The sequence below is a fragment of the Ambystoma mexicanum genome, chromosome 2p (genome assembly GCF_040938575.1).
Source record: "Ambystoma mexicanum isolate Mex_15411 chromosome 2p, UKY_AmexF1_1, whole genome shotgun sequence".
Lineage (NCBI taxonomy): Eukaryota > Metazoa > Chordata > Amphibia > Caudata > Ambystomatidae > Ambystoma > Ambystoma mexicanum.
In genome coordinates this window covers 522025421-522037961 of record NC_090923.1, presented here as the reverse complement: position 1 = coordinate 522037961, position 12541 = coordinate 522025421, and the positions used below count along the sequence as shown (strand labels likewise).

Genomic DNA, 12541 nt, shown 5'->3' with positions numbered 1-12541 from the left:
CTCTTTTTTCCTCAATCTTACAACCTGATGTGTATGCAGGTTTAGAGTTGGCGATGGCATGGTTTCTGTGTATATAATGTTCATTTGTTTTTGATGCTAGTTTGCCGGATCCATAATGAGGGATGGAGCGTAGCACAACAAATGAGAAATAATGTGGTATTCATTATTCCTATGTGCAGCAGAGAGGATGCGGGTGTTGGGTTGATAAGTTATCTGTACTTACCGAAAATGATATCTAAATGATAACTTTTTTGTGTGGCTTCGAAGCACCCCACTACCCTTCGCAATAGAGTCCACTTGTCACTCACTCATGGCACCAGATATTCTCTCCCATTGTGGCAAATATTAGTAGTGAAATGCCATGTTGTTATTTTACTGCTGAACTGCTTTCCACGATGTTTGCTAGAGTTTCCACAAATGTTTTCTGTGGCAGGTTGTGTCGTCACCCAGCAAGTCCACAACAAGATGGAGGCTTTTCCTTGATCCTCCAAATAAAATACATGTAAAGTCACAAATTAAAGCACATGCAGAGCACTACAATTGTGGTGCAGCGCACATCTTGAATCTGCTTCATATAGTGTGTGTGAGGCCATCAGCAACTTCGGCTCTTCTAACGAGGGTGCAGCCAATCCTACCACGTTTTTGCCAATATCCAGTCACATCCTACATTGGAACCCAATGATGCTGCAATCCCCTCAACACAATTAAGTGCATCCCCCTTGGGAGTCTGAATTGTAGCATCATAGATGGTGGTTATATAATCCATTGGCGCTAATTTAGGGCAGCACCTGTCACTAATTTGCATCTGTCCAGTGGAATGGATTTACCCCTCTGCCCCTGCTCACCACTTGATTGGTATTTAGTGGTAGGGTGTAAGAAGGCTATTCCTCAGATTACACAGATGTGCATTTTAAGGTTTCAGCTAGTGTTTTACCTGAATACAAGGTGGTAGCTAGTTTTTCCACTGTATGAGTCAAGCATGCAAAAAAAGATCTAGTCCAAAGATGACTGAAGAACTCAGCTCGTCATAGTCATCCTCTGAAATTCAATCTCTCTCTCTCTTTTTCTTTCTTTCTCTCCCCCTCTCTCCCACATCCTTGCACTACCTACCATACTTTCCTCTCTCTCTCTCTCTCTCTCTCTCTCTCTCTCTGTCTCTCTCTCTCTCTCTCTCTCTCACCCCCACATCCTGCACTACCTACCGCACACTTCCCTTTCTCTTTCTGTCTCTCTCTCATTTGAGACGTATTTACGCACAACTCCTTGACTAGGGATTCCAGCAAACGTTAAGCTGTATAGAGATATCTCTGCTCATTGCAGGGCACATCTGCTCCATACTGGAGATACAGCCCACACGCCCTCTTCTCCTTATGTAGTAGGCATTTGGGTCATGAATGAGAAAGGAGTCATTCAGCATCTCACTCTCATCCATGTAGTTGACACAGCATATGGCAATTGCTAACAGGAGAGACGACAGTTATTTTACTATTTTGAAACATTCAGGATGACCTATTTGTCAACACAATTGGAAAATGTAAAAGTACAAATGTCTTAAACAAAAAGCATTAGCCTATGGGTGCATGACGAGTTTTAGCCTTGTGTGCACGAGGCTTATTGTTATTGCCTTGATTTTCTGCATTATTTTCTAGCCATGCCTCTGTTAATGACACTTATTGACAGCCACTGGATGAAGGAGCTGGGAGGGACAGCATCTGATCTCACCAGCCACTGCAATTTAGCGAGTTAAGATGCTATCCCTTCTGTCATTTGCATGCAATGGCTACAGTCTGGTTGAGTTTCCTAAAGCTGTGGCAATGTTGGACAGAATTAAACCAATCTCTCTACACTGCCTATTTAGTAGCGGAGTGAGTGTTAAGTTAGTGTCATTTTAAGTGAGGAAAAGGTGGTACTGGTTTTGTGTCATCAGGAAGTACCACTAGTCGACTAACTTCTATGTTGTTCCTCATTGGTGTGTGGCATGTAGGACTGATGACATCATAAAATGGGCCACCAACAAAGGCCATACATACTTTAATATCTAAGTTATTTATGGCCAGATTCTAAGTGTTAAGGTCTTATCTGAAAGATATGTTTTGGCCTAAATAATTACCATAACAAAATTTACTCTGAAGTCCATGGTGTTTAAAGAAATAAATTAAAAAAAAAGAAACCTTATTTGAACTTTGAAATGTATGCTCCATGGGAAATAAAAACGAACAACATGACATTTTAGCAATTGCTACTTTATCTTAACTTGAAGAACATGATTATATACTAGAACTGAAATATTCAAATCAATATCCCACATTCTTCTATTGTATATAATTGTAGCCCACACTACCTGTGGTTTCGCCGCTCCGGAGTATGCTTTTTGAACGTCTACATTACTTCCTTTATTGCGACCATAGCACGTCCGACGTACCGCCGATTACTTATGTCTGTGGCTTTACCGGAGAGTGCACGTCTGAACCTTTTCAGGGCATGCATTACTGCTCCATTACATGTATCTTGCCCACATCCTATCAGATTTGGCCTTCCAGCCTTGCGCTGCACTTATGCTTTTGCAGCCCTGCGCTGCCTTTGTATTTTGTTTGACCGGCCAGCCTCGCGCTGCATATGTATTGTTCCTGCAAACTTCCTGACTGCCTTCTCAGCATCGTGCTGTTTATGTACTTTACATGCAACCTACCTAACTATGCCTCCACAACCTCTTGCTGCATATGTATTGTACTTGCAACCCACATGACTATGCCTTTGCAGCCTTGCACTGCTTATGTATTACCTATCAACCTCACACTGTACTTGGAACTGTATTATGTCTGTAACCCACCTACTATGACCATCATCACCGCACTGCATTTGTACCACCTATCATGACCTAACAACCTTGTGCTGATCATGTACTGTATAAAGTCTGTAACCCACCTATTATACATATTGTACACCTGAAGTAGCCCCTATTTTATCTGGAAGGCACCCGCAAGCAGAATACGTAGTTTGTCGGTCCGGTAACAGCGGTATCAGCATTCTTACCGGTACCGTTGTTACTGGACCTGTAAACTTATAATGAGGCCCATAGACCTAGACTCTATTACAACCTCAGCAAAAAAATGAATCCTGTGACAATCCCAGCACTATGCAACCCACCAGCTTGAGCACTGAGCGAAATCAAGTCAAGGCTTCCAACATGGTGCACATATTTATTTTGGTTACAGGAAGGAAGCTCAAGCCCCACGGTGTGTGCCTACACATACCATTGTCGCAATAAAATGGGACTGTGTAGGTTTACAACAGGCAGCATTACTAACCTGTGCCCACAATAGAAATTTGACACGCAAGCAATATTAAATAAAGAAAATGTGAATGTCAAACAGAATGTAAATGACCAGTGTAAACAATTGGTTCTTACTGTCTTTTTGAACAACAATACCGCTTTGTGGACGCCTGAACCAATTACATACACTGATACCAGAGCCTACTTTTCCAGTCGACAAAATAGCTTAAAAAATGTGTTCTCCTGGACAATAACTTCTCTCGGTCTCGTGCATTAGGATTTCCACACCACTGCATCATCTTTACTGAAATCATTTTCACTGTCCGTCTGCTAAGGTTGGTACAGTGTGAGAATCATTATCGCAAAGCTGAATGTTTCCTACACACTTGGACATGTCTGTACAAGGTACTGCAGAATGGAGTCTGGAGCACAAGGAATTTCTCAAAGAAGGAGAGCTATAATTCTGCCCTGCATGTTCCCTCCTCCCCAAAGGCAGATGGAATATTTGGCCTTGATTGGTTGTCTCCATTGCAGATCATGACCTGGTAGTAGACTCTATTCATTGCAGGTACAAAGCAGTTCTTCTTGACGGTAACTTTTTCCAGACTGTTTGTTTCCTAGAAAGCATAGTCCAATGCAAGCATCTATGCAAGTTTAGTTTTTCTGGATCCAGGGTTAATCGTCTTGGAAAATTGACGGTTCCAGTTTATCCAGTGCCCGTACAGGAATTATTTCCCATGTCTTTAGTGAAATAAGAGTCAACCGAGTGTCTTCAGTCACTGTAGTGAATGCTTTCCGCATGAAAGTGTACCTTTCCCTGACAAAGTACCTGTGCAATGAGACCCAGATGATGTGTGATATGCAGGTATTGCTAAAACCTTCAAGGAACCTAGTGATAGGGATGTCTCTTCAATTGAATTACTGAAGTAGGCATAAAGTAAGACTCAGATGGGGAGGGGGGGTTGGATGCCTTATTGTAGCAAGAATGGAAACATCTATGGCCTATGAAAATATATAGGGGGTCATTATGAGTTTGCCAGTAATTCCAGTGGGATACCCGCAAACTGACCCTACCATTTCCGTCGCCTGATATCCCGTAATTACCGGGATATTCCCGCCGGCAGAAACACAGATTACTCCCCATTCCATGGAGCCCCATACAACTCCATGCAGGAAATTGTAAAAAAGTTTGCCGGTGGGATCTGATTTAACGGAAGGTCAGGTCCCACCAGCAAACTTGTGTTTCCCCATTCTGGTAAAAATGCTAGTCCTGGAATTACTGGCAATTATACTGGCATTTTTTCCAGACCGGGGAAACTGTAATGAGCCCTGTAGAGTTTTGTAGCACCTCTTGCTTGGCATTGAAGAAATTAAGAATTTTCTTAGTGTCTGCCTCTTCTTGTGTGCTATGAATATAGTCCCAAAAACAATGTAAGACAGCCAGGTGTGTACACCATGGCACTACAAAGTCTTTATTTGGTCCTGGGTGCATGCTCAATAATTTTTTGAGGTGCTAAGAAGTTAATTAATCACTGATATGTGGCAGTAGCTTCTTCACAGTAACATAGCTATGTTTGTGATGTCCATGATTTTGTAGTGGGTTCGAAAAATTCCCTGGAGCCTCTCTTGCCTTGTCATGGGGCTCATTACAAGTTTGCCAACATCCCACTGGTAATTGCAGTGAGATATCGGCAAACTGCCCCTATCGTTTCTGCAATCTGATATCCTGGTATTACCGGGATATTCCAGGTGGTGGAAACGCTGGTAAATCCTCATTCCCTGGAGTCGCATAGGACTCCATGGCGGTAATTGCAGCATTTCTTTGCCAGTGGGGGCCTGGTTTACAAGTAAGTCAGGCCTGGAGGTAGATCTGTGGCCCCCAGCGGCAAACCTGTGTTTCCCCAATATGGTAGAAAATTCCAGTGCTGGAATTACCAGCAGTTATATCAGCACTTTTACCGTAGAAGGGAAACTGTAATGAGGCACAATGAGTTTTCATTGTATGTGTCAAAAACAAAGTTCATTTCGTTATACTCCTAGTATTTCTTTTGATTTGTTTCAGTAGATGCTTCAGCCAGATCTTTGCATTTCTGAATACCCTTTGACGTACCCAAACCTTATCTCTGCCATGCCATCAACAATTGAAACAGCTAAGATTCTTTCATGTGGAGTATTGGAAATTGCTGTTGTGGGGTGTGTTTGTCTTTTGCTTGTGCTGCTACTTTGCGGTGGTGGTGGGGGGATAGATTACAGATTCCGATCGGTTTCCTTTTTTGCTGGTAAAGATGCATTGGTCCATTATCTATAAAAACTGATTGTAGGAAAGCAGAGAATTTAGAAAGCTCTAATGTTTCATTTATATCTACTTGGTCCTGTGGTCCGCTTACAACAAGCAGTCTGGGAAATAGTGATCATTCTGCTCTTTACTCTGTAATAGTACCCTCCACATGTATTTTTATTTCATTAATGGTGCTTGAATACATATTTGGTTTGTTCTTTTTGATAGTATCCCATAAATTCATGGTGTTCGTTTAAGAGATCCATCATACAATCTAATACCAAGACCATGGGGCTGGGCAACATCTTTTGTAATACTCTGACTAAAAACTGCTGTATTTGAAAAGTTGAGAATTCAGGTCCATCCTATATAAAAAGAAATTGAATTTCATTCATGTTAAGTTCAACAAGCAATTTGTTTCTTGCAATATCCTCCCCGTTTATTGCTGTCTTAGAGTTGTAATGCTGTTTATGTGATGCTGTTTGATCTGGCATCTCTGCCAAGCTTGATGTATGATAAAGTAGTGGCACTGTTAAAAATAGTGTGCAAAGACCCTATGGTGCTGTGCTATGCCTAGTAAACCTCCAGTAACTTTCAAAGTTCTGTTTTAATGCTCAATTCTAAGTCAAGACCAGAGGCTCATGTCAGCTTCTTGCAGCATCAAGTGGTTTTTCGGTAGATTGAGTTTTGAATTAAAGCTTGTTTGTATTGGCACAATAAACACAAAAAAGGAGAGCCCTGCTGTTGCGCCGTTTTATACTTGGGCTTATTATCGGGACAGAGTCTATACTACATCAGTGCTTGTGTTTGGATGATGCTCTTTGATCTATCAGCATTACAGCTTGCATAACTTCAGTGAAACAGTTGTACCCAAACTGATAATAACAATGAGTCATTGAGAAAAAAATATGAACTGACTGTATAACACCTGTATTATTACCTAATGAGGTACCATTGACTTCCGATAACATTTTAATAGAACCACTTTTTTTTGGCCTGAAAAAGTATTTCAAATGATTCCTCAGAAATTAATGTCTGTCAATAAATATCAGCGAAATTGAAGATTTTATGTACTTCGTTTGTGGGCATCATGATGAAATGATCAATAATACATTCCATGCACCACAGAGTGACACCATGAGTATTGTTGATTTATAGCTAGTTTCTGATGACACAAAAACAGTCCCACCTTTTCCCCACAAACTGCTACAGAACATTTTTTTTCAAGTATATAGCATATTCTTGGTGGTCTTGTCCTATTCTCACCTGCAATTGTGTCAGTTCGAAAATCATTGAAGAAAAAGTGCGAGTCTAGGCTGTCACCCTGCTCCTCAAACAACAAGTTGCATATTGTGCAGCTCTCTTTGGTGCCTGCTGCACAAACATGCATTCTAGAATTATTTGAATAATCCCAGTCGCTATTTGCATGCCTACACTGCGTTTTTACAGTGGAGAGATGGTTTTGCACCGACAACCAGTACATAGCAGTTATTTGGGAACTGTCAATATGGAATGTTCAATGAAGATGAGGGAAAGCCTTTAGCTCACGGGTGAGAGGGGGAAAATGACAGACACACAGCAAATGTCATTGTGTCAAAAGCTCTATTCACGATGACTCCCCTTAACTCAACTTACAGGGATGCAGATCCAGGTGGGTTCTGGGGGATTGAGTGATCAGGTCCAGTTCAAACGCCTTGACCGGATAGAAAGGCTGTATGCTGCAACTGTGGCCCGACTGTCCATTGCTGCGCAGCTTCACTATATCCAGTCATGGCCTCCTTTTATCCAGTGGAGGATGACCATGGTGGCTGTCATTTGTTACCTCTTTTGCGCGATCATTGAATGTCACCTGCTCCAGTCATACAGCTGCTGGACACCCAGTGCAATACAGGCGACTTTGCATACCTGGGGAGCGTTATGAACTGTTGCAAAACAAACAGTGAGTGCAGAGGGGGATGCTCATACACAGTATTTGACTCTTGGCGAGAAGGAAATGGTGTGCTGTGTCTATGTATCGAAATGAGATGGCAAGTGATTATTTTAGGGCTAGCTACTAGCTTGCAACTTGAATGTTTGCGCCCTGCCACAGAGCACAATTTATTAATTGCCAAGAGTGAGTTGTTACGACAAGCACATTTTGCAAACTGGTTGACAAAACCCCTATATATTAAGTATTTAGAGGCTGAATTGATTATGCCAACTCACTCAACATTGGCCTTCCCATGTCATCCATCACCAAACTTTCCATGATGATCTCTAGGTGCAGCAGTTTTCCACCTTACACTTAACCCGTCTTTCCCCTGCTTTTACACACATTAGTACCCATTATCGCTGGCTCACCCTTGCCTTTTCCCACCCTCTTTCATGTATTTGAGCAAGAGTTTTGGTCTCATGTGCGTGGTTACAAGCACCCATTAAATGAATGAATGAATGAATAAATAAATGATTGAAGCGTGCCTAACTTAATGCACTTGTGCCTCTTTTTCAGGTATGAGGAATCCCACCACAACTGCTATACGTATGCGCTGGCATTCGTTAACTGCATGCTGGCTATGCAAGGGACGAGGCAACAGTTGAGCAAGGAAGAATTCACTAAGCAGTTTGTGTTGCCAAGGACAAGGCAAGCATCCAAGTACATCACCCTCTACCGGGCCATTGTGAAAAATCACTTCTACATCATTGACAGTCCTGGTGCCAAGAAGCTCAATAGTTTGACACAAGAAGCAAATGCTCTTTTACAGTGAAGCACAATGAGGATTCCAAAAGATGGGGAGAATCTGACAAAGCTGAAGCCTGCATCTACAAAATGAAATGGCAGATTTGGCTAAGAAAAGTAGAGTGCCCGTAGGAGGCTACACTAGTCTCTTTGTTACTTGGTCACTGTTTTCCCCGACTGTAATCTCAGCATTCTATGGACACTTTGTGTATGGTTCTGTGCTGGCCAGTGGCGTTCTGTTTACTGCATCTGTTATTGGCTGCTTGACCTGGCTATGCCCTCATACATGTGACATGACTGGGTTATAAGTCTGCCATGATGTTACATACTACTGGATTGCCCATCCGCTTTAGATGCACATACGTATTTTGGTGAATTCATGTGTTATCAAATCCAGGTTCAGTTGGTTCCTGGAGGCTCCTCAAACTAAGTCCTACTATGCATAGCATTAGGGTTAGCTGCCTTTGGCACAGCGTGTGATGTAACTGCATAAAAGACATAGTTATCTCTTTCAGTGCAGATGTTTTCCTCCTCTGCCAAACAGTGTACCAAGACAAAATATTGTTTTCTTCTTTGACAACATGGCAGATGTCTTCCTCGATTCACTATTTAAGTATCTGTTTGCACTTTCAAGAGATAAAGAGTCATGTTATTATTTACAAATAGCATGAGGCGCCACCCACCTAGTTGCTAGATAAATGAGATCACATGGGAAATGGTTACAGAAGCAGATTTAGACCTCACAGCATAAGCCTAGTTCCTTTCCAGAGGGGGCATACTTCCTGTTTTTCCATAACACAGTAGAATGTATGAAACCACCCAACACCGTAGGGGAAATCTAAGAGCTTTTTGAACTTCCAGGCTTACCGGAAACCACTTCAAAAAGGTGGATGGTAGATAAATGTAGAGGCTAATTTGAAAATCTGAAAACCACTTTAGGCATAATGAAAGATGAGATTTAGGCCTATGATTATCCTCATGCATCATGGTATAAGGGTGTTGGAAGGACAGAGCCTGCAATTTGTTAGTCCTCTAAGACAAGATCACGGATACCATGATGACAGACACCATGATGGCCGTTGTGTCACCTGTTGGATTTGACTTAACCACTTGTTCAAAACGTCTTGTAAGACAAAATCGTGAAATCAGGTTTTTGTAGCAAATGACATTTTTTGTAAAATCATATTTTTCTACTCTTTGAGTTCCTCAGATATTCAAACATACATTCTGGAACGGTCCTTCATGAGCTCCGGAGGCCAGAGTTTGAAAAGGAAAGGACAAATCGAGGAAATTAAGAGTGCAGCTGCAATGGGGCTCAGCACTTTTCTCCATGTGTTACAGAATGGTGTTGACAAAGAGGGAAGATGGAGGACGGGTTTGACTAGGAAGGTGTTCTAAGGACTACCGTTTCAAGAGTTAGTACTGGGAGACCTCGTACTTGGTGCTATTGATCTGTAAATGATCATGGACTTAAGTTTAAAGGCTTCTATGCATTCTGGTGAACAAAACCCTTTTATTACTATGTCTATTAATAACGTGTTTGCAAACCCTAACTTACATCCATTCATGAAAGTTTTAAAATAATGACTGGTTATCTAGGGCCCATGTATGTACTGTATTTATGCCTATAAATGTAAACAACAAAACTATTGGCTTTCCCATTGTGGCCTTTGGGAAAACCAGAAACAAAAGGAAGTGGAATGCAGAAATATATACTTTTCGAATGCACAAATCATGTTACCTGAGGTATTGATTCCTGGCAACACATAATGCCTGAAAAGAAGTGGTGGAAAGCCTTCCATGAACATGAACAGGCAATGTTTTTTTTCCCAAATTTTATTTTATTGGTTTTATGCAAAAGAAAAAAACAAGTGACATACATTTGGTTTTAGCATCAAGTTAATATCACTTTTCGATACTGAGTCCATATCGTTCTCAGTAGATACTGTACCAACAGCAATAGTGTAATTACCCCCTCGCCCCCAGGACATGTCGTCAACACATTTGAAGCATATTATCATTTAATTTATAATGTATGGGGCCATCTTTCCGGTTTGTTTGCCATGCTCAACAATACAGAGTCTCAAAGTTCTTAGCAGGGCATTTCACGGATCACTGGGCTGCCATTATGTAATTTTACTAAAGGATGTTACTGGTTCAGTCTACACCCATTGTTACATTCATGTGGGGTTCCTTGCAGGGTCAGGGGTGTACATATCAGTGACGTCTTTCCACAGTACCTCATGTTGAGCAGATCTTTTGTGGAGGGCAGCAATGATTCGTTCCATTGTACATATATTGGATGCTACTCTGATCCACTCTTTTTTTTAGAGAGAAGATGTTGTGCCTTCCACTTGATCACTAGACAGGCTCGTGCTGTGAGCAACAAGGGTGCCCCCATCCTGCCCACACTGAACACCTCGTCATCTCTTTCCTCCAGACCAAAGAATACAAGAAGAGGTGTTGCTTCTCTCAAAATTCCATCAATCTGCTTAATCCAGCCCAGGACTTCACTCCAGTACACCTGCACCCTAGGACATTCCCACCACATCTGCCAATAATTGTCTCTTCTGGCCTCCGGAGCTCATCTCAATCCTATATGTGCCCGGGAAGGAGCCACGTGGAGCGCAGTGGAAGTGCCTGAGATATTAAAAGCTGAGGCCTAGCATGTGTGGAGCTGTACAGGTAGTTTAGGCCCAAAGGGAGCACATAGTCACCTCAGCAGTGCAATGCCAGCAAAGTGAAATATAGTGGGGGAACACAGGGGCTTCATAGCGGTGTCAAGGGGGCCATGTTGGGCACAACTGCCGGAAGAGTCACGCCAGTGTGCGCTGTGTCCCGATTTCAACCAGGATTCGGGCACATGGCTCACGGCACTGTTTCAACGCCCCCCCTCCTCACCTCATGCATTGGGCGGCTCCAGGGCTGTGCACCCGCGACAGCGGGCTCAGCAGCGTCCTCAGGCAGACGAGAGGCATCCACCTCCAATCCCACCACCCTCCGCATGGCAGTTTCAGGCCAGAGCCATGTCACGGTCCAGGCCCTGTCAAGGCCACTGTTTTTGCCGGGGGTGCCCAAAGAAGGTGCCATGACCCCCGGAACTGTTTGCAGGATCTCCGGTACCGAGATTCCAGGAGCGGCTATCCCACTGTCTGCCCTCATGCGGCCCGGCCTGCGCCGTTCTGCCGTTGGGCTTCCCCCACCCCCTGCGGTGCCCACCGCAGCACCCGGGGGCTCGGGCGCTCCACCAGCTAGGATCTGAAGGGGGTCGGCAGAGAATGATACCAGAGGCATAGATAAAATGTGCCCGCCGACCCCAACGAGCGAATACAAAAAGGTGCCGGGCGTCCGAGGGATCTCAAACGTGCTCTGGCAGTCTGGCCCCGTCCCCTCCTCAGTGCGGACCGCCACCAGGATGTACGGCAGAGGTTCTACCACCGGGCAAATGCGGCAGTAGACAACTTAAATAGTTTAGCAGGATAAAGTTTCAGGATGTTGTAGGCCGCTGAGGAGCCTAGGCAGAGCACGTCTACATGCCGTGCTGGCTGGCCATGCCCCCCTCGTGAACATACCTTAGGCACCACTTGTTAATGGCTATGATTGCAAGAGTTAAGACATGTAGCCCTTTCTCACTAGTGACCGTGGACTTTCAAGGTTGTTACCTCATAACACTTGGGATTGATCTTGACCGTGGTTGTATGATGCTGGAGCGTCCTACTGTTGTACCTTTGTATTGCTTTTTACAAGGTTAAAACAAATAAATACAAATAAAAAAAAGAAATGCTTTGGCTTTCACACTAAATTATTAATGGTAATCCAGACTTTAACTACTTGTTTTCTGTGGTTTGAAACATTGCTCCTCTGTGGCTTCTTTCTGATGACCAACAAGGCAGACACACGTGTGGGGTTGCTGTTTGTACTTTTGTTCATTGGAGAGTAGCATGGCATTTCAGTGATGCACTGTCCTGGTGGGTGGGCGGGACCAGCTGATTTGCAAATAGCTAGTTCTCAAGTCCTAAAAGTGATTGTAGAGTCTGTCAAGTGGACACCCTTCTATAGAACAGTTTCTGTGCTCTTGTTTGTTCTCAGTAGACTAACTCTCGTGATTTATGTGAATGGCCTGGGAAGTGCATTTTTACATGGCACATGCACTCGGGCAAGTAGTGCCCTTGAGCAAAAATGCCTTGTTGCCAGTTACAAATACTACTCGGAAGGATAAAGTGACTTTTTTATTTGACAGTCTTCACCTTTTAACTATTTTGGGTACTTGCGG

General features: G+C 43.2%; 1 protein-coding gene across 3 annotated transcripts in view; it reads left to right on the top strand.

The window, feature by feature from the left end:
* MKRN2OS (MKRN2 opposite strand) overlaps nucleotides 1–12049 on the top strand; it is a 185269-nt gene extending 173220 nt beyond the window's left edge. For 2 of the 3 annotated variants that reach the window (XM_069643937.1, XM_069643938.1), the window contains one exon: nucleotides 8041–12049. In XM_069643937.1, coding sequence (XP_069500038.1) covers nucleotides 8041–8296 — 256 coding nt within the window. In that variant the 3' untranslated portion in view covers nucleotides 8297–12049. The remainder of the gene's footprint in view (nucleotides 1–8040) is intronic. The other variant, XR_011301950.1, reaches the window with a different exon arrangement.
* Nucleotides 12050–12541: the final 492 nt, after the last annotated feature.